The sequence below is a fragment of the Parambassis ranga genome, chromosome 14, assembly GCF_900634625.1.
Source record: "Parambassis ranga chromosome 14, fParRan2.1, whole genome shotgun sequence".
In the NCBI taxonomy this organism is placed as follows: domain Eukaryota; kingdom Metazoa; phylum Chordata; class Actinopteri; family Ambassidae; genus Parambassis; species Parambassis ranga.
This window is the reverse complement of record NC_041034.1, coordinates 2584100-2604750: the sequence shown is the minus strand read 5'-3', so window position 1 is coordinate 2604750 and position 20651 is coordinate 2584100. Positions and strand designations below refer to the sequence as shown.

The following is a 20651-nucleotide window of genomic DNA, read 5'->3' as shown; positions in this document are numbered from 1 at the left end:
ACAAATCCAGATTGGCATAATATTTTTCAATATTATTCTCTAATTGCTAATTTTTTTTCTCGTGAATTAAACGAAAGCAAAAATCAATCAGTTTCTCATTTTCGCTCCGTGCCTCCAGAGACCTTTAATACCTCCATTTGAGAACCAAAAAAGATTAAACTAATTGAACAGTCCTTAATGCACATCCACGTCACCACAAGACGGAGGATATTGAGGGCCCCCGTCCTGATGCACGGCACTTCATCATGTCAGGGGAGCGCACATGCTTTCTGCATGAATATATAAGACTGTAATTCACAGGAGCGGCTCCTCCAGCAGAATCGGTAAGTATGTGGGAGGTGTGTGGACCGGGTATCACTAATTTAACACATCTGCTCAAGGACAGGTTTAAGTGCTACAACTTATTTCTTATTCATCAAAGACGGCAAAATGTTTACTCGCAATGTTTGATTTAAATTCCAGCAAGTGTTGAAAACGTTAGCCCGGCCCAGAGCGGGAGCGCCGAGCAGCGCCGAGCGGCTCGGAGCATCCCGTCTCTTTGTGTGGGTTAAATCCTGTTTCATAGAAAGAAAAAATTTATTAAAATGTCTGTCGGGCTTAATATAGCAAAGCAAAGGCTAATATAACTGTCCTTTCTCTCACAGCCTATGTAACCTAATAAAAGAATTGATTGCGCTGGACATTGCTCAATCTGGTGGCAGCTCCGGGGCAGGAAAAAAAAAAGAAAACGGATGTTTTCATAGAGCAGGGAGCATACAATGAGAAAGAATAGACCTGAATCAACCTTTTTATTCCATTACAGGGGGATAAGTGCACCAATATAATTGTTGCCCAAAAGCAGAACGGTGTATAGCTTCAGTTACAGTTGGGCATTGATCCGTATGAGCATAGATCGGTTTCAGTCTGATCCCTAAAATATTTGAGGCAGGAAGGCTCCCAAAAAGTTTTCCAACCCCCGGGGGACATTCATCCTGAATGCCCGGGCCAGGCTCCTCCTCTCCTGTTTAAACAGAGCTCAAAGGGATTTTACACCATGTGCTCTTATTTCTCTCAAGAAAAAGAAAAAAATCATCTGCCCATTTGAAGCATCCTGAAAAAAAAACATATTAATGTAATTATACACTTGTCAGTGAAGAAAAAGTCTAATAAAACTCTTTCTGATGTACGATCTACGTTTAATATTTTTAGAGCACTAAAAAATGAATTTTTTACCACCGTTTACATCAAAATGCATCATCTGAGGCATATTAAAATCAATACTGTTTAAGGATTAGTAAATTGGGTAAATTACAAGTTATAAAGAGCTTTTTAAAGAATCACAGATTTGAGAAATGGACGATAACAGCTTCCCAGGCGTGAGGCCAAAACGTCTGGATCGCCCCCTGGTGGCTGGCTGTGGTACAGGTGATAAACCCCACCTCCTTCATGTTAGTGGGAGGAACAGGAAGACCCAAGTACCCTCACAGAGACGCTTTATGGCTTGTTGCTAGTTTTTAAAATTATGCTGATCTGTGATTCTGGCTCCACTTTCTAGAATGGGCAGAGGCGGAACCATGCAGTCCATCTATCTAGTCTATGGGATGCTGCACATCTGCACCTGCCTGTCATTTAAAGTAGCCATTAATCCTTAAAAAAAGTCTATTTCCCCCAAAACTATGTTTTTGTTTATTTCTGCTGTAAATTTGGACTTTTTAACATGGAGGTCTTTAAGGTCTGACTCACTTTTGGATCCAGCCCACTAGAGGCCGCAGGAGGAACTGCAGTATTTGACTTGGGCTTCATCTCTCGGCCCTGGAGCCTACAGATTGATGTACTTCTAATTGTTGTGGATACCAACGTTGGCCCACATTTAATTAGTAATGATTTCAAAGGTCACAGATCGGGGTTTCTTTCTGATGAAATCAATGGCTCCCTGATGGGAGGCGGAAGCAGAGAGCGGGGGGGGGAAAAAAACGCACCTCTTTGTGTAATTGTGATTCATTTTTTGCCATTTTCCCCTCGTGTTGTTTTGCTTCTGGATTTGAGTGCTCAGCGAGTCTCCCACTGTCACCGACAATGAGTGCGTCTGAATTAAACATGAAAGAACAACAGAGGCCTGTTTTTGTCTGGGGTTTTGTACACAACATGATCACTGAAGTCAGGCGAAATCCAGTGCAGTCGATGTTATGGTGGCCTAATTTGTAAAGCATTTGTTTTCCTGTGTTAAAATCAATATGACCAAGATTCGAACTGTATTTTCAGCAGATCCGCACACGCTACCCTCAAAAGTCCTAGACGCCATTATTGACGGATTTCGTGTTTGTTTTGGAGACGCTACAATAAACCGCTGTGTGTGTGTGTGTGTTACACAATTTGGTTCATTTGTACAGAGTTTTGACACACAGCTTCCTACGAGCCCCACAGAGCGCTCCTGAATCAGAGCCTGAGACCAGTTCGTTCCAAACTCGTCCCTCTGCATCACATTAAATGTGGGCAACATGACAGCTGCACAAAAGCTCAGTGCGTGAGGCCGGCATCATCGGCAATGTCTCAATCCATAAAATGCTTCTTCTCTTCATGTGGAAAAAGTGATTAAATGAATTGTCTAATGGCCTCTCTACTTTTATCAATCTTATATAAGACCATTGCATGACACACTATGTGACCTGGATCTAATAAACTTTGGAATGACATCAAGTTTGTCTGTGAGTCAGTAATCCTAACTTTCTGACACCGCTAGAATTTTATCTCAGCTTATCTTTGGTCACAAGACGCTGACAACGGCCGTTATGGAACCTGCCTCACAGGGCGAAATACGGCCACCGTTTTAGAGCCACGACCAAAGATATCTCCACGATTCTCCTACGATGCTCGTCTTTCGTCTGCGACAGCCCAAAATCACACAGTGTAAACCGGACATAAGACCAAAACATGTTTATTTCTGCTGTAACAATGGACAATTTAACATGGAGCTCTTTCGGATCTACTCAGGCTAGCCCTCCAGTGGACACTAACGGAACTGCAGTTCCCCTAACAGTAGCTGAAAAAGAATTATTCAAAGTAGAACTGTGATACACACCACAGCCCCCAGTCTGCTTTTTTTATTATGTGAAATTAAAGTTAAAGTCTGAGGATGTGTTGGACATGAGCATAACAAAAGCTTTTAGGCAGAATATTCCCAGCTTCATAAATAAAAGCTGCAGTTTTCAGTCAATACAACTGTGATGAGGCGCGGAAGCAAAAAATTAGAAATCATAGTCACACTGCAGACCAAACTGTAAGCTATATCTGCATCAACTTCAAACACCAGAATGTTTTACACACTTACACACTCACACACAAAATCAGAAACCAGTCCATCAGATCGAGGAGACAGGAGAATGCTGATGTCCTGCTGCGTTCAGGAGATCAACAAGAGGAGCTGACAGCTGAAACGTCACGTTTAATTCGGTCCTCCTTCTGATAATAATAACACAGCCTCCTGAATAACATCAAATATCTTGCAACTAACAGTCCACAGATGGATGATGGGAACCAGCACTTGAAGGTCCCTTTGCAAAGGTGTCATCACACGAATTAAGTCTACTTGTTTACAACACATCATGTTGCAACATGAAATGCATTTTGTGTTTGTCGTACTCTCCATCTTTGACGAGTTTTGGCTAATAAACAAAGCAGCAAAGAAATCTGACATGCTCTTAACAGACATGACCACAAGAGGCCGCCACATATGTACACACTGATCATTTCAGATGCCTGGAAATATCATCCTCTTTTCATTTCCTCTATTGTATGTGGAGGATCAGAGGACAGATTGGTCATTTTACAGTCACATAAAATAAAATGGACACCAAGACCTCTTGATACACACGGAGAGGAGACATATTATGCAAAAAATAAAGAATAATAAACATTTCCTGTCTCCTGAGTGGGTTAGAATGTCTGTGGAAGCACACATTTCTAAATAAAAGTGACCAAAAATGGATTTTCCCCCAAAAATAGTGCTAAAAAATGTGTGATATGAGGTCACTTCTCCCATTGGAATCACAGAACCAACACTGGTCTGCTGAAGGGGCAGGGCATCAGAGGAGACCATGTGACACAAATACAGGAAGTGACTGTATGGATGCTTCATTCAAGTTGAATGCAAATAGTCTGAGGTTTTCACATTAGAATACTGAGCTGCACATGTATCTACCACTGTGAGCCTGAGAGAGAAATGGTGGTGAACTCTGAGCACAGCAGCCAGGCCCGGTCAGCTGCAGCAGGACAAACAATCCCCACAGCTGAAAACCAGACTGCGGCTCAAGAAGAATTACACACGGGCCAGCTGACGGTGGAGGAGGAAGTCGTGGTTGGTTGCCAGACTCAAGCGTGCATTTCCGATTCCTTTAGTAGATCCGCGGCACAAATCACTGTGAGGGGAAGAGACGGGACACTGCGGGATACGCTGGAAGCTAAAAATCTGGTCATATTTCTTCAGCTCCCACTGCACTGATCGCAGGCGAATCGCTCACACAGGGTCCACGGGGGAAATGCTGCTGATATGCAAAGCAGGGGAGCTACAGCTGTAACAAATGCTTTATCTGTTTTGACTTGGTTGATCTCTCCAGCTTTCACAGTGTGACAAATGACACACAGCAGATGTATATCTAATCATAAACGCCCACACATTATTACCTCTAATGCTATTAGAGAAACACGCCTTTTCATATTTACCCTTCTGCATGCTGTAACGTCCTCGCAAGGTTGATCTGACAGACACATTCATTTAAAGAGTACAATATGATGTTATCCAGTGCTTATGTATTGCTTTGAAGGCATCATAAAAACAATACAACAAAAGAACGTTTACAAAATCACAGCTTTAAAAATGACATTAAATATCATTTCTGTCTGTTCTGATAACGCTGCTCTCCTGTGAGAACAAAAAACAACAACAAACAAGTCTGAGGATGCACACGCAGTCAGACGATCAGACAAACAAGTCGACATTTTGGCCGGCTGCATTATCTAACCCAGTTTACCTGGAGGTAAAACTGAAAGTGAGCACGCCTGAAATGTCAAAATAATCCTTTGTTGCAGAGGAAAACTGTGTGCAGGAACAACAGCGGGTGAAACTTAAAAGCAGCAAGCCAGCCGGTAACAGACTGCAGATCACAGCATCGGTGTGGTAGGTTTGTGTTTGGACGTCTGTGTTTAAAAAAAATAAATAAAAAAAAAATCCACAAGAATTCCTGAAAAATGAGCCAAGAACAACCGGGAGTCTTTACACACTCGACCTTATCGGGCTCCGTCAGAGGTGAAACTATGACAGGAGCTAAACACTAATTAAGCATCCGTCGTCATCGCGCTGTTTCTAGGAATGTTATTTCAGAGGCTGATCTGGATAGTAGGGATGCACCGAATTTTCAGCCAAAAATGCTTTTTCGGTTTTCGGCCGAAACACTTTTTTCACCGAAACAACTCGGCCAAAACAGGAAGTTGTGATGACGCGACCAGCACGGGTTTGTCTGGATGCTCCAGCATGTCTGCGGTGTCTTTTCTTCATTCTCCATTTGAGCAGCTAACTAAAGAGATCCGCTCCTCTGATGCATCTGCAGCTGACGTTATTCCTTTAACCGCAGCACTAAAGCATCTTCTAAGCAAAGAGAGTTGAGACGGACCGCGGAGTGAAAACCTTGAAAAGTCACTAGCCCCTGCTGCTCATCCTTGCTATCAAATTACAATTCCTACTTATGGACTGACGATATATATAGATATCTATTACAATATAATCACTGTTTCATCTTGCTGTCATGTTTGCTCTGTACTTTATCATGTTTGTATCATGTTTGCTCCTCTCTCTCTCTCTCTCTCTCTCCTTCATCCTCTCTCTCTCTCTCTCTCTCTCTCTCTCTCTCTCTCTCTCTCTCTCTCTCTCTCTCTCTCTCTCTCTCTCTCTCTCTCTCTCTCTCCCTCATCCTCTCTGACTAGCAGCAGGACTGGTTCCCCCTTAAGTTGACGGGTCCTGCTCAAGGTTTCTTCCTCTTAAAGGGAGTTTTTCCTTGCCACAGTGCTCTTAGGGGGGTTCCTGTGAAGCGCTTTGAGACAATGTCTGATTGTAATATGCGCTATATAAATAAAACTGCATTGAAATTGAATTGAAAAAGTACACTCATAGTCCGTCAGCACGCGTTTCCCTGAGCTACTCGAATTCTCTGTACTTCATCGCGACGGTATTGATCCGCGTTATAAAGATCATACTTGTGGGAATAAAGCAGCGCGCACGAGAAATGATCCAGGCTGCGTAGAACCCGCTTGGAGATGGGGAAGCGTCTGATGTGTTCAGTCAGATCCTGCAGTAGAGAGCCTCAAAAATCACAGACAGGCTATTCTGTTCTGATTTACTATATATGTGACATCAGATTTTTTTAATTTGGCAAAATGTTTTAAATAAGATGTTCACATAATGTACACATGAGTGCGGTCAAGCTAAGTTATTTCATTTTATATTGTGCATTGTTTGAATGTGCTAAATAAATATTTTCATAATTTTGTAATTGCTTTGAATATTATTCTTATTATTCTTTAGTATTAAGTTGTGCATTTGTAATGCCTTGATTTTAATGAGGTCAGTACACAGTCAAAGCCATAAATGCAATGGTACTAATAATTGGAATAATACGTTTTTTCGACGTTTTGGTTTTCGGCCAAGAATTTTCATTTCGGTGCATCCCTACTGGACAGCTTTGCATTGCTCATGTGAGGAGGATCTAACATCAGTTCCTTCAATGTGACAAACTAAATCCAGCACCCTGCAGTTAGGTGGAATCAGTCGTGGAAATTATGCAATATGAGTTAAACACTGTCAAACTGTCAAAAATCCAAAAATGTGTATCCCTTTACAACACACACAGTCTGAAAGGTACACTGTAAAAACATGCCTCGGCTTCATTTCTCAGCACCAGCAGCTGAGGGAAGTTCCTCATCAGATGCTGACTTGTCCCACCAACTGTGGTTCAGCCATATGTTCTCAGCAAGCAGCCTGGAAAGATGTAGAACTACATAAGATGAAGTTTATCTTGGAGCTCTTCCAAATTTTCAGCTGCTTGACCGCTGTGGCTTAGCTTAGCTTAGCTTAGCTCAAAACCTGCAAAGAGGTGCAAACTGCTAGCTTTGTAAAAAAAAAGTTCCTTTTTGTTATTACTACTAAATAATCCAAACTAAAACCTAGCCAGGTGTCTCACGTCTGTGATGACTGTGTCCTTATCTCAGAGGGTGAGGATGTTATCCTTGCTCCTCATGTCTTCAGTTGTTTATACCATAAGAAATGTAAGGTGACAGCTCCTCGGTGCAGGAAAGGTGACACAGGTTTACAAGCACTTCCATCCCCTCTCTAGACCGTCTGAGAGGTTACACAATCATGGCTGCGAGGCTGCGAACACTTTGTACAACAGGAGAGGTCGTGCCCCTTGTGCACATGTGTCATCTGCCATATGTGGACACTATTTCTGTAGTCCACGAAGTCCTCTTAGAGGAATTAAAGGGGCCACTTTCAGCGGCAGCCCTGGCTTCGTTCAGGAAGCTCGTTCTCTTTCAGCGTGTCAGGGGAGACAACTTATTAAATGTGAGCTATATTGCCATGTCAAGACAACCCGAATTAGAGAAGAAGGATTAGACTGCTGTAACACCGCAGACAGAGAGCAGCACGCCACAGTGGGTACCGTCACATCAAGGCAATAAACCCTGATGCCCAGCTGATGACATCCATCCCAGAACTGGCCGTTCCTCTCGGGCAAAGACGAGATATACGGCAGTGCATCAGCATCCGTTTTGAAGTTGTTGTTTTTTTTCCTCCCCTCCCTGCAATGCAAATGTGTTCCCAAGTCTGACTCACAATACCACAGGCAGTAGAGAGAGCTATTTCAAATCAAAGGCTCTGTGGGATCTGTGTGCGAGGTGCAGAGCAAAAGAGCTGATTTCAGACCAAACACATGTGATCGTCTAACGCAGAAGACAGATTGCTTCCCTGCTGAGAATAGTTACAGAACTACACAGACCTCAGGGGGAAGAATGTCCGCCCCATCCGAAAGCAGCCACATCCAGATCCCTCGCCTTCAGGTAACCAAGTATTCTGGGCAATAATCTTGGGTGCATTATTAGAAAACGAAAAGTTTCTTTCTTTAGGAAAACTCGAGCGCAAGTTCTGACTCCATCTAAGACCCCGTTCACACTCGGGAAATCAATCCGGCTAGGATATATCCAGATAGATCTAGGATTGGCTCAAATGTGGTTCAGGTCTGATCGCAAATGCAGCTAGCGAATCTTGACGCCGTACTTCCGGTTCACAGGGACAGTGTCCAGATCGCGTAAAAAGCCGTGTGTAAACATCCATTGAACTACGAGGTTTGCCCCGAGTTTACGGAACAAAAAAAAAATGCACAACGCATGTGTGCCCGTGGTCCTACCACGGCCTGAATGGACTATATATTTTAGGAGGCGCCACCTAGCGGTTTGGAGGACAACAAACAAGCCGGATTGAGCAGTGACACGCATAGCCAGATTTGAAAATAGGTCTGAAGGTATCCAGCTTAAAGGCTATCTGCATTCAATCCTACTCTAGCTGGATTGACTTTCTCCAGTGTGAACGGGGCCTTTAAGGCTGCAGCCTGCAAAAGGACAAAGTCTCTGAAGGCGTGGACTTCACAGGGAGGACCAAATGGTCAGCAGGCAAGTATCAGTCATGGCATCATGTATTAGATTCTGTATGACAAAGGAAAAGAAGGCAGTCTTATCATCATGCTAGTGGCCTTCACACGCAGCCTTTGAAGGGGAGTTTGTATTTACATCACTGCACTCACACAAAGCCAAGCAGGCGGTGGCCTACTTGTGTCAGCCATTACAGAGAAAGACTACAGTGGACTAACATTCATTTTCATTTTATTGGACAAAAAGTCCATCTATAATCGATTGAGTAGGGGATAGTCCCGCCTCCTCGGTGCCATGTTCATGGAAACCACAGAAAGATACTCTCTCTCTCTCTCTCTCTCTCTCTTCAGACTTAATGTGCTCTCTGCCCCAAATCTGCAGCTTAAATTCTTGAACACAATGTCGCCAGAGTTCACGAGTTAATAACAAATAACCAGCCTCAAGCGTCTGCTGCACACATGGTGGCCAACCACAGAAAAATGCTCTCTGATCGTCCCGTTCCATAGGAGGAGGCTCTTCATTATAAAGAAATCCTATGGAGCCCAGCTTAGCTAATGAACCTGCCGTACAGACACATGAAGAATGCTGCTGGATTCTGGACGTCCGTCCTGGACATGAATTAGAGAAGACGCAGGAGAGATCATGCTGATCACAGTGTGTGTGTGTGTGTGTGTGTGCTGTATAGTTGGGATATATTCTCTGATATTCTCTAAGAAGTCAGCTTCTGTGGCAGTTCTGACTTACATAATGCCTTTCAGGTTTTCTCTTTGTTGCTGTAACAAGAAAGAATCAATATTAAAAACATGCACAGTTAAGATTTATTTAGACTACAGCGCTGTGTCTCCGTACCTCTGAGCATGATTTATGCATGCAGAGAGACACGTTATCATATGAAAGAATAATGATTGAGATGTTGTACGAATACAGAGAAATACCGAAGCACAACTTAACATTTAGGTCTATACCTCTAAATAGCATCAATTATTAAACATCATAAACTGCATTTTTTTATATATTTTTTTTTTTTCCTCCTGCAAATCCACTTTAAACTCAAATTTAAATCTTGCACATTTTGACAGTGCTGCAGCAGGTCCTGTTTGCTTCTGTGGAGAACTGTGCCTCTGTGCCAAGCTTTTGCTGTAATGCATGGTGTCACTTGCCGTTCCTGCAACTGGATACGAGTGAATGACGAAGGTCTTTGATTCTTTAAACTTGGTGCCTTAATGCAGCAGATGCAAATATTTGCATCTGTGCTCTGGTGTTGTCTGATGATGACACTGTGTCTGGCTGACACGGAGCTAAACTCTTCTAGATTGGCGTTTTTACAGGCTTGATGCTACCAGGCTAGTGTGAAAGAATGGCAGGAAGAAGCGGCCGTCTCAAGCCTACAGTGCGTGTTAGATCTACTGTGCTTAATCTGCACTCTGGAGAAATGGTGCTTTTGAGAAGATTGAAAAGCAAATGGGAGCATGTTCAGCACAGCAAAGGCATTCACTTCTGGCTACAAACATGCTTTCAGGACTCTAACCACTCAAAGAAAAAGTCCTCAAAAGAGGTAGGGAGGTCGGAGAGGTTAATGCATTAGCAGACAAATGCTGTGCTAATTTCTACAGGAGCCCTGAAGGGCCACAACATCACGCTATGTCTGGGCAAACCAGCGCTTCCCGAAAAGGATCCTTTCACCACTGATCCTCTGGATTCACTACACTGCAGACACACAACGCTACAGAGATCAGAGCATCTGAAGGATTCAAGCATAGCTGGGCTTCAAAGAGATTTCAAAGAGCGTTTTTTGGGGGCTGAAAGGAATCCAGTTTTGGCTCGTTCCAACAATTGAATACAGAAAAATCAATTATAAGTGAATGACAGGCCCACCTGGAAAACCTGGGACTGTAATTACAGGAAACAACCAGCTGTCTTTCCAGTAACAGCTTCTTCTTTTTTCCCCTCCTTATTGTTAGCTGCTTGCCCTGCTGTTCAGAGGGCACAGATTGGTTTTAGCCTTGAGCCCATCTGTCACTGAAATTAAGAAGAAAACTTGCACCAGGGTGCCGCGCTCCACCATTATCTGATGCCGACAGCAAAAGCCACAAAAAGCTCTGCTAGCTAAATATAAAACAAAAAACATATGCTCCATAGATGTGTGGAAGACAAACTGAAGTGACAGGTGTGCCAGCAACAACAGCAACATCCTGACATCAACACGTGTCGCTAAACAGCAGCGGAGATTCATTTGCATTCACACAGCGTTGATGCTCGTCGATAGGCGGAGAGGCTCCGTACAGGCCGCCGACCGAAAGATGCAGAGCGGGAGCAGCTTCGCTCCGCCACATGTAAATCAATTAGCCCAGAACATGAGAGCTGCTGTGTCACACTGCTGCTTTGTCTGCTCTCTGTCCAGTGTGTGCTGCCGGGAACGCTGCCAGCGACATACAAACCATGACTGGACAAACGCCGGTCCGCAGGCCGCAGCTGACTGCGCTGGCACTTAATCACTGCCACACCCAGTTCGACGGGGACACAGTTAACCAGAAATCTATTCCATCCATTCATCCAAATTAACCACGGCGGATTCTCTCTGGCCTTTGTCCAAAAGGTTGCTCAGCCGAGGTGGTAAGCCACCACATCGATTTACGGTGCAGATAAGGCTTATTAAATGAATGAAAAATGGCCAGTAGTCCGTTTGTGAAGCTAGAACAACAGAATGTCAGCAAACAGGCCGGTTTCAGGCCACAGTCAGAGTCACAGACAATAAAAGATGATAGAAGTTGGAGCAAAAACAGTCCATGATTTTATCAATTACGTTTTCAGGAACAGAGTTTGTACTCCCTGTTATAAATCATGGAGTCATTGAGAAACTCTACACAGATAGAAGCACTGCTGTCAGAACCTCCTGTCCCATAGGGGGCGCTCTGTGTGTTCTATGGAGCTTATTATTAGAATTAGAAGATTATTAGAACAATAACTCTGGAAAATGTGCATTCTGTCTTCCGTCTAAGGGGTTAAAACTATACATACATACATATATACACAGATGTTTTTATGATCAATCCAACTACAGGAGCAGAATGCTGGCACGGTACAAGCAAAACTACATGAGCTGTATAAAAGACATTAAGACATATATTACACCCGTTTGGAGTGAACTAAAAGATGAGTTACAAAGAGTTAAAATAAAGTCTGAGGCTGAGCCTTTCCACTCAGGGTGTAAAAGAAAGTTTGCGAGCACTAATTAGCCTTTAGCTTCTGTAAACAGATTATATTCTACAAGTGAAAAGGGATTAGATTTAAGTCACACTTAAGCTGTTAAGTAGTGCACAATTATGTGACACAAAATAAAGGACCAGTTCACAGAAAGGTTGGCTAATACCCAGCTACAGGCCAAGCTAGGAAGGAAGCTAGATTTGTCCCCCTCACACAGTACAGACATGACTTCGATTTAAGATTGGACAATGAGTAACCAGAAAAACTCAGTCTTATCTTAGTCTTATCGGCAGACGTGCCAGGCTGGAAATCCACCACCGACTCCAAGACCGCTGCTCGGCACCCGACCTCTAACCCAAAGTGTCTCTCTCTCTCTCTCTCTCTCTCTCTCCTCCACCATCCCAAAGGCACAAAGCTCAACAAAATGTGAATGCATCATATTTAAGGTGAAAATAATGGCTCCATTATAGTGCTGTACCTTCCCTACAGCACTCCTAAAGTCCATGATATTGCTTTTTCACACCTGGGGATTTGTCTGCTTAGCTCCTCTCTCAGCAGGTCTCTAGAGAGATTCTCACAAATTGTTTATTTAGCATACAAGTGTGACAAGGAAGGGAGAGGTTAGAGCGGCGGGGTGAGTGCTGCTGCACGAGTCAGAAATGTGAGGCCGAGAGGCTCTAAAAACACCCCCCCCCACTCTCTGGAGGCCCCCGGCCATGCGCCAGATCAGTTCCTGCAGTCACTTCTGACAGCGGCCCCGTTCATCCCACAGGGACGGGAGGCGAGAGGGGAGCGGGGGGGAGGTGGTCACCCCTGCGCCGAGCAACGCTGACCACAGGCGTTTTTTGCGCGATTTGTGTAGGCAGGGGTATTTGCAGCACAGCCTTGGTGAAGCCATCAAGGAGAGTGTGTGTGCTTTAGTGCGCACGTAGGCGTTTCTTTTGTGTGGTAATGAAATTGAGGCAAGACTTGGTGAAAATGAGTAGGAGAGGGAAGATATTGTGCAAAGCGCCTGAGAGGATGCACGAGGAGGTAATGCAGTAAATAAAAAAAAAAAAAACTAAAAGAAAAGAGAGATTGCACTCTGCCTCCGTGCTGCTTACTAAAAGTCTAAAATATAAGCACCTTTAAATATGGCAGCGGATGAATAAACAGTGGCTGCACTGGAAGGGGGCTCGCCTCTCAGCACAGCACTTAATCCATGCATTGCAATGTCACACTGCTGGAAACAGTTGCTGCTGCATCAATATTAAAAAAAAAAAAAAAAGGAGTTGGATATTAAAAGGGGGATTAGTGTTTGGGAGTCCAACTAAATCAGTGGGACATGTCATGAAATCATCTTAGGGATGTTACATTTGGGTTCTGTACACTTTTCATGTGGAACGCACTATAGGATTATGTGTCACACAACCACAGTGAGAAATGAGCAGGAGACAAGTGACAACTATTAATACAGAGATCCATCAAAGACTTCAGCCCGATGTTTAGAAGGAAACCATGATACATATTACGCTACAATATATCGCGATATGATGCATATCACGATTCAATATATCACGATCGAACACTGTGACACTAATTTTGTGCATAATCTTATTTTAAGATTTTTAAAGTCGACCTATTGAGCCGATTTTTGCATGTGTCATTATATGGAAAATAATCATTTTAAAGATCTGATCACAAGACGTAAAGCAACGCAGCGATATTTCTGATACCGATTTAAAAAAATATTGCGATCAACGATCATGACACCTCTTTTTGTCCAGTGATTTAGGTTTCTTTGCACGTGAATGAATCTGCATGAAAACTATTGTTTTAAACATAGTTTCTTAGAACTGATCACACAACTTATAATACGTAACGCAAAACTGATTGCGAGACAACTCTATGACACGTATCACGATACAGTGACGCTATTTTGTGCAATATTTTCTAACTTGCACAAATTAAATGTCGGCATTCAAATTATTATTTAAAAAAATAAGTTGGATTCAAAAACTGATCACATGCACTGAATGACCACATCACACCTGAACAGTGTGGCAATCATTTTTGTGCGTTCAATAAATAATTGTTTATATTACTGTTTTAAAAAAAATGTGAGAATTTATCACAATATATCACAAGTCAACTTTGTGGCATTTTATGTAATCTGACCATATGTGAGCATTTTTTTAGGACTGAAACTAAACTATCACAGGAAATCCTTCCATATAACTTTATCATCATCATCACAAAAGAAAAATCAATATCATAGAAAATATCGCGATATCGTTATGTTCAGATTGGGTGATCCAGTTCATATCTGACCCTGCAGAATGCTCCCATCGTGTCGTGTGTGTGATGCTTCTACAAGCTGAACTACGTTCAAGGAAACACAGAAGTGCTCCAACATGCCGCCAGGAGCTGCACTTCTCATCTTCACAACAACAGTAACCAGATTATGTCCATTTGTGCGCGTGTGCGTTATAAAATGGAAGGGAAGGAGGGAGGGGGTCATCTTCCAAAAAATGACCAATCACAACAGCAGTAACCTCTGCAGCAGCAATTTAGCAGCACCACCTTGATTTATTATGCTAAACAGTTATGATCTCTGACACCCTGCTGGGGGGGGGGGGGGGTGCTCACTCACCACATGAAAGCGCCGCCACACAGATGAAGAGACTCCATCGAAGAGCCCGTGCACCTGACATGGTAGAAATCCCAGCGGGGCGGGGGTTAAATCCCAGTTCTTCCAGTGGCCGGTGTCAGATAAATAAACCTCTCTGCAGGTCCGGTGCCGGGAGGGGGAGGAGAGAGGTCTTAAGTTGCGCACATACACAGATGTGCGTGTATCTGTGCGCCTATCTTCACCAAATGACTGGCCAGCCACAGTCTTTCCAGAGTCCACAAACACAGCTTCACACCCTTCACACAAACTTATCCAGCTCCGGCGCGCAGCGAGCAGCGAGCACACACCGTGTTCCAGAGGGTGATGTCTGCGCAAAGCCCCCCAAAAAAATCAGAAATCAATGGGCATCGGTGGAGAGATGACGCGCGCCCTGGCTGAAAACGCAGGAATCCTGCACGCGTTCACACACAAAAAAACGACCAAAACCGGATCACACATCAGGAGCGGAGCAGCAGCGCCCTGAGTCTGGATCATGTGTCATTCTGCGATTCAAAATTCACACATGAAATTCCCTGCGCAAATCATGGGCACCGGGAGGGCGACGGGAGAGGCGTCCGACGGACCTGCGCGGCTCTGCTTCAGCTGGATCCGACTTCTCAGCGTTCATTTAAAAGATCCACAGCAGAGAGGAGGAGGAGGAGGAGAGCGTGGAAAGCCGGGGCTGAAACTGCAGCCTCAAACAAGCAGGGTCCGGGCTTGGCTGCAAAAACCTCCCCTCTGTCTTCCCCGCACGGTTCCACTACTTCACCTACCGCAGCGTGTTGCGACAGTCAGCTGGGAATCATCACGCTTCCGCCAGAAGAGCGCACAAATCCAGAAAACTTTCCGTCTCAAGCCGGGGACCCGGAGCGGGGCATCGCCGGTGCCGCGCACCGGAGTCTGAGCCACAGACAGCCAAGTCCGGCGAACTCCGCGTGTTTGTGTTTTAATCCCAGTTCTCGGACTTGCCTGCGCAGGTGTGTGTTTGTCTGTCGGTGGCGCGTGCAGGAGTGTGTTTGTTTGTTTGTGTGCGTGTGTGTGCGGGACACGGAAGGCGTGCGGCAGCCCCGGTGCGGGTTCAACTCTGCTCCAAACTAAACGTGTTCACCTTAAAATGTCCAGAGCCGCAGCTGCGGGCCATCAACGGCCCTGCAACCTAACAGTCACATCCGGTCATCCTTTCAAAATAAGAGGTTATTTTTATAAAATACCAGTTGGACAAATGTCAAAGAATTATTATTATTTTCAGTTTCTAACATATAATACATATATTACAAATGTGTCAGCAAAACATCATTACATTATTTTTATAATTTTGTTTAATTGAATTTTTTTTATTTGTTTTGTCTCATTTTATTCTACTTGATTTGATTTGATTTAAATTATTATTTTTTTATCCAGCCTAAACTGCTTTAACCTGTTTTTAATAAATACACAGAAGACATGATTAAACTGTTTAAACCAGACCAAAGAAAAGCTTAAGCTGAACTTTAAAAGATTTACGGTACATTAATTATTATTCCATGAAAGATAAAATCCTTAATTCATCATTAATTTAATAAATTCGTCATAGCAAATATGTCATAATTCAGATTTACATAAAAATAAAGATTATAATTACATTGTATAGCTTCAGATTCCTAAAATGAATTAATGCGTTTGTGCTTTTATTGTAAAAATCCACACAGATGACTTCCGGTTTTTTCCTGTTATTTGTATTGAACTTGATGACGCTCAAACCTGGCATCACAGGCAAAAATTCATCACGTGAGTGTCTTACCCGCCTCCTCTTCATCCAAAGGGGGAAAGTATCTTAGCGAAGACAGACCTGCCGAGTCACGGCTTCTCACACCGACCCTGCATTTATACTTTTGAGTATTTTATGTTATTCTGTTTTTTTACAACTGTAAAAAATGTCTACATCCCATTGAGTCAAAGTCCATGCTGCAGATGTAAATTTAAACATCTTGTATTGTGTCCCTTTCATATTTTAAATGCAGAGATCAGTGTGTTTGTGATGTGAAGGCAGCTCCAGCTGCAGGTTAGAGCAGCACCAGATGATAAGCTCCTCCTGTTCATGCATTCATTCAGTCATTCTGTCCGGCTGAAACCAGGATTCAATAACAGCAACAAGGTGTCATCAAAATAAACACATGCAGCCTCGTGGATGACGGCTGCAGCCATGTTGTAAAAAGAGGCCATCTTGAAACCAAGGTCACAGATTGGTCTTCTTCTTCTTCTTCTTCTTCTTCTTCCTGCTTCCACCTCACTCTTTCCTCTGCTTCTTCTTCTTCTCTCACACCAGCTAACTTCATGTCCTCTTTAAGCACGTCCATATGTCTCCTCTTTGGCCTTCCTCTGGACCTCTTGCCTGGCTCCATTTCCAACATCCTTCTAGCGATATAACCACTTTCCCTCCTCTTCACATGTCCCATCCGGCCTCATCTGGACTTTGTACCCAATACTGCCAACCTGAGCCGTCCCTCTGATGCTCTCCTTCCTGATCCTGTCCATCCTCGTCACTCCTACAGAGGACCTCAACATCTTCATCTCTGCTACCTCTTGTCTTTTCTTTACTGCACCAAAAACAAGTCAATCCCCATAGACTGCCATGGTAGACTTGGTCACAGTCATGTCCTCCATCTTTATACACAGTTAACGTTGGAGACGTGTCCATAAAGGGATGCATTTAAACAGGACAAATAAGCAGGCACAGCATAAACACATGACAGGATTCTTAACGACCTTAATTAAAATCATAATTTCTTCCTGTTGCCTGTTTAACACACAAAGAAGCACAGCTCAGTGTCTTTTTGTTTTAAATACCTGCTCCTAGAAAGACGCTAACAGGCGCCGAGTCCCACTGCGCCCACAGAGCTTAACACGGCTAATTCATCATCACCACTTTTACAAATCAAGTCACTTGCAATTTTCCAGTTAGAACACCTGAGCCGCGGCACAGCAGGAGGAGGAGGAAGAGGAGGAGGAGGAGGCAGCCAGGTGACCGAGCAGACTGCAGGTCCCCCACCTCCACCACCTCCACCGCTACACCTGCCAGAGGCCGGGAGGAGACGGGCTGCCACAGGCATCACCATCACAGCTGTGACACGACTGTTAATGGTGATGACTCTGAAAATTGGTGAAGGTTTTTTAGGTCTCTTGTGTTCCCTTCAGGGATTTATACCCCCTAACATTATTCATGAATATCAAAATCTATTCATATTTGTCAAATTTGAAACGTTTATTTTCATTAAATGTTCCGACAGAGTGCAGCTCACACGCCTCCGTCTGTGAACGGCAGGCTCGGGTTCTTTTTTTCTCTGTTTGAGGCAGATTAATATCAACAGCTTTTTGTCGGGATGTGTGATGCTAACACCTCTGCATTGTTGTTTTGTCATTATTTGTTAGACACAATGTGAGGCCTAAATTTGAGAAATCACGACTGGAAAATTGTTGCTTGTTTCCTTCTAAGGTGCACACAAACAAACTCGCTGAGACAGTTCATCCGTGCTCTTTTTTTTCTGGCTGACACGCATGATACCAGGGCACGAAAAACAGTGTGAGTCACTCACCATTATGCAGCTTTAATGCACAACCATTACATCCTCGAAAAGCTGTTTTTTTCTCTCTCTCTCAATAAGTGATGGCTCCTGGATGAACTCAGTTTTCTGGAAACCTTTAATTATTCCTCGTATATGAGATGTGTTTGTCTGTGCTGCTGATTTCATAAAGCCAGACTCATATTTCCTCAGTAAGCAAGCATTCATTTAGTTTTATCTTTGCACATACAGCTCCACTAAAAAGCAGGTTTCCAGCATAGACTCTATATAAACACAGAAGACATGACGGCTCCCCAAAGTGAGGCTAAGGCTGGGGACACACTACACGACTTTCACAGTCTTAACTCAGACCTCTTTTCAAATCTGACTATCACACACACGTGTCCACGCTCAATCCAGCTTAACCCTTGTTTGTTGTCCTCCAAACCGCTAGGTGGCGCCTCGTAATATACAGAGTCCGTTCAGGCCGTGGTAGGACCGTGCGTGCGCATGCGTTGTGTGTTTTTTTGTCCCGTGTCGCTCGTTCTTTGTTTTTTTTCAGTTCAAAAAGCAGTTTATTCCTTTGTAGCCCTGTGGAAAATAAACTCAGGGCTAAAAACTCAAGTCATAGTTCGACAGTTGTTTACATACGGCTTTTGTACGCGACGTGGACACTGTCCCCATGAACCGGAAGTATCACGTCGCTAGCACTATTTGCTAGTCGCATTTCGAGTTCAGACCTGAGCCAGAGGTAAGCCAATCCGGCTAGATTGAAATCAGTCTGGATATATCCAGATACGGCCCGAATCCCACGCTAGCTGGATTGATATTCCCAGTGTGAACGGGGTCACTGCTGCACCCGAGGAGGGATCAGACTACAGGGTTTATTCAGCAACTACCAGCTGGTGGTGCTAATGCGGCAATTTGATATTTGCTAACCACCAAAAAACCCGAAGAAGAAGAAGAAGTAAACTAACAGTGAGGACAGTTAGCTCGCTGCTGCGGCTGTCTGCAGCTATCTGAAAACAACAGGATCAAGTCGTGGAGGAGTCGATCGCTACGTCCACCACAGTCTCCGTCATGTTTCCATTAGTGCACACAATGCATAAAACTTTATGCAAATGTGCAAAAATAAAACAGGAAAACTCTTAATGGCTGCAGGCACAGCAGAGCAGAGGAGGTTTTTATGTAAAACACACCACTTTAATTTATGTTCAGCTGGAGTTTTTAATTCACATAAAACAGTGTTTTAAAGTAAGTTTTAAATGCTCCAGTGACATAATTACCCCCCAACATCACTTTAACGCTATAATCAAAAACTTAATGATGTGAGGACTAAACACTTTTCTGGATTTATCACCTCTGCAGGACAGCGCTGCTTGTGTTCATGTGAAACATCCTCGTGTGCTGATCCGCCGTAAATATGAAAGTTATATATTTTGATGTAAAATCGGTAAATTACATCCACACTCGCCTGAACTACACAGACATTAACATTATGCTGCTGAGGCCCCACAGTGTCCACTCTGCCCACAATTAAAAAGATCCCATCACCAGGTCCATTAATTTCCAGCAGAGCTGAGTGGCCCCGGTCAATGAGAGGATTCTCATTAGTAGCAGGAGAAGCAGAAAGCACAGATTTCTTCACAGCTTCCTTCACTCTCCTGACAACGTGATTCACTTTTCTTGATTCACTGCCACTTCACTGAGTGTGGAAAGGACAGGAGGAAAGGGTCCTGCTCCTCAAAGCGTCCCAGGTCTTTGATCTATAGATTAAGACCCTGTTTCCACATAAACGAGTATCTGTAAAAACTAATATTTCCTTCCCTCCATTTTCCAAAACACACATCATCTCCCAAGAGCGATCATAACTACTCCAGGCCTGTGGGGGCAGTGTAGGAAGAAAGAGAAAGCCGAGCGAGCCAATCAGAAGCCTCATGGACACAGTCTGGCTCTTACTGAACCTGGAGACCTGACATGTCTCTGCTCCTCTACACAGTAAGAGGAGCTGTATTTAAAATGCAAACATGTAAAAAGTGCTGACACCAACTGAACTGCAAACGCTACCCGGAATGTTTCCATTACTAGACTACAGCTGCTCTGGCTCTGACTCCGTCTTTCTCAGTTTTTGTCAGTTCACATTCAAACACAAATACGGCGTTTTCCTAAAATCTCCACTTTTGCCAGAGTTTTTAGAAAGATTCATTTTCAGAGGAGAAAACTCTGTTCATGTGTAAATGAACGGCACAAAGGAAGGAAAAGTCTCAGCTTTAGTCTCAGATATCCTGTACGTGGAAACGGGGTCTAAGCTACATGCAGGATCAAAAAGGACAAAAGGGATGAGAAGACTCAAACACACAAGACCCCGGTGAACACAATCAGGGTGGGGCAGGTAATCAAAGATGGAGGGGACACGAGGAAGACCGAGACTTTCAAAATAAAATGAGAAACAACCAAAGCAGGGCAAAGTAAGCCAGTAAAAATACAATGACACTAAAACCACAGATTTAAATGACAACAAAACCAACTGAACACCTTCGGAGACCTGGCTGTGTCTTTGCTTCAGTGTGGTCATCTGATACTGGACC

At 43.7% G+C, this 20651-nt stretch overlaps 1 protein-coding gene across 1 annotated transcript in view; it reads right to left on the bottom strand.

Moving 5' to 3' along the window:
- Nucleotides 1-14585, bottom strand: part of tmem132e (transmembrane protein 132E) — a 339900-nt gene extending 325315 nt beyond the window's left edge. The window contains exon 1 of the mRNA XM_028421320.1: nt 14507-14585. Within this exon, the coding sequence (XP_028277121.1) occupies nt 14507-14567 (61 nt within the window). The 5' untranslated portion in view covers nt 14568-14585. The remainder of the gene's footprint in view (nt 1-14506) is intronic.
- Nucleotides 14586-20651: the final 6066 nt, after the last annotated feature.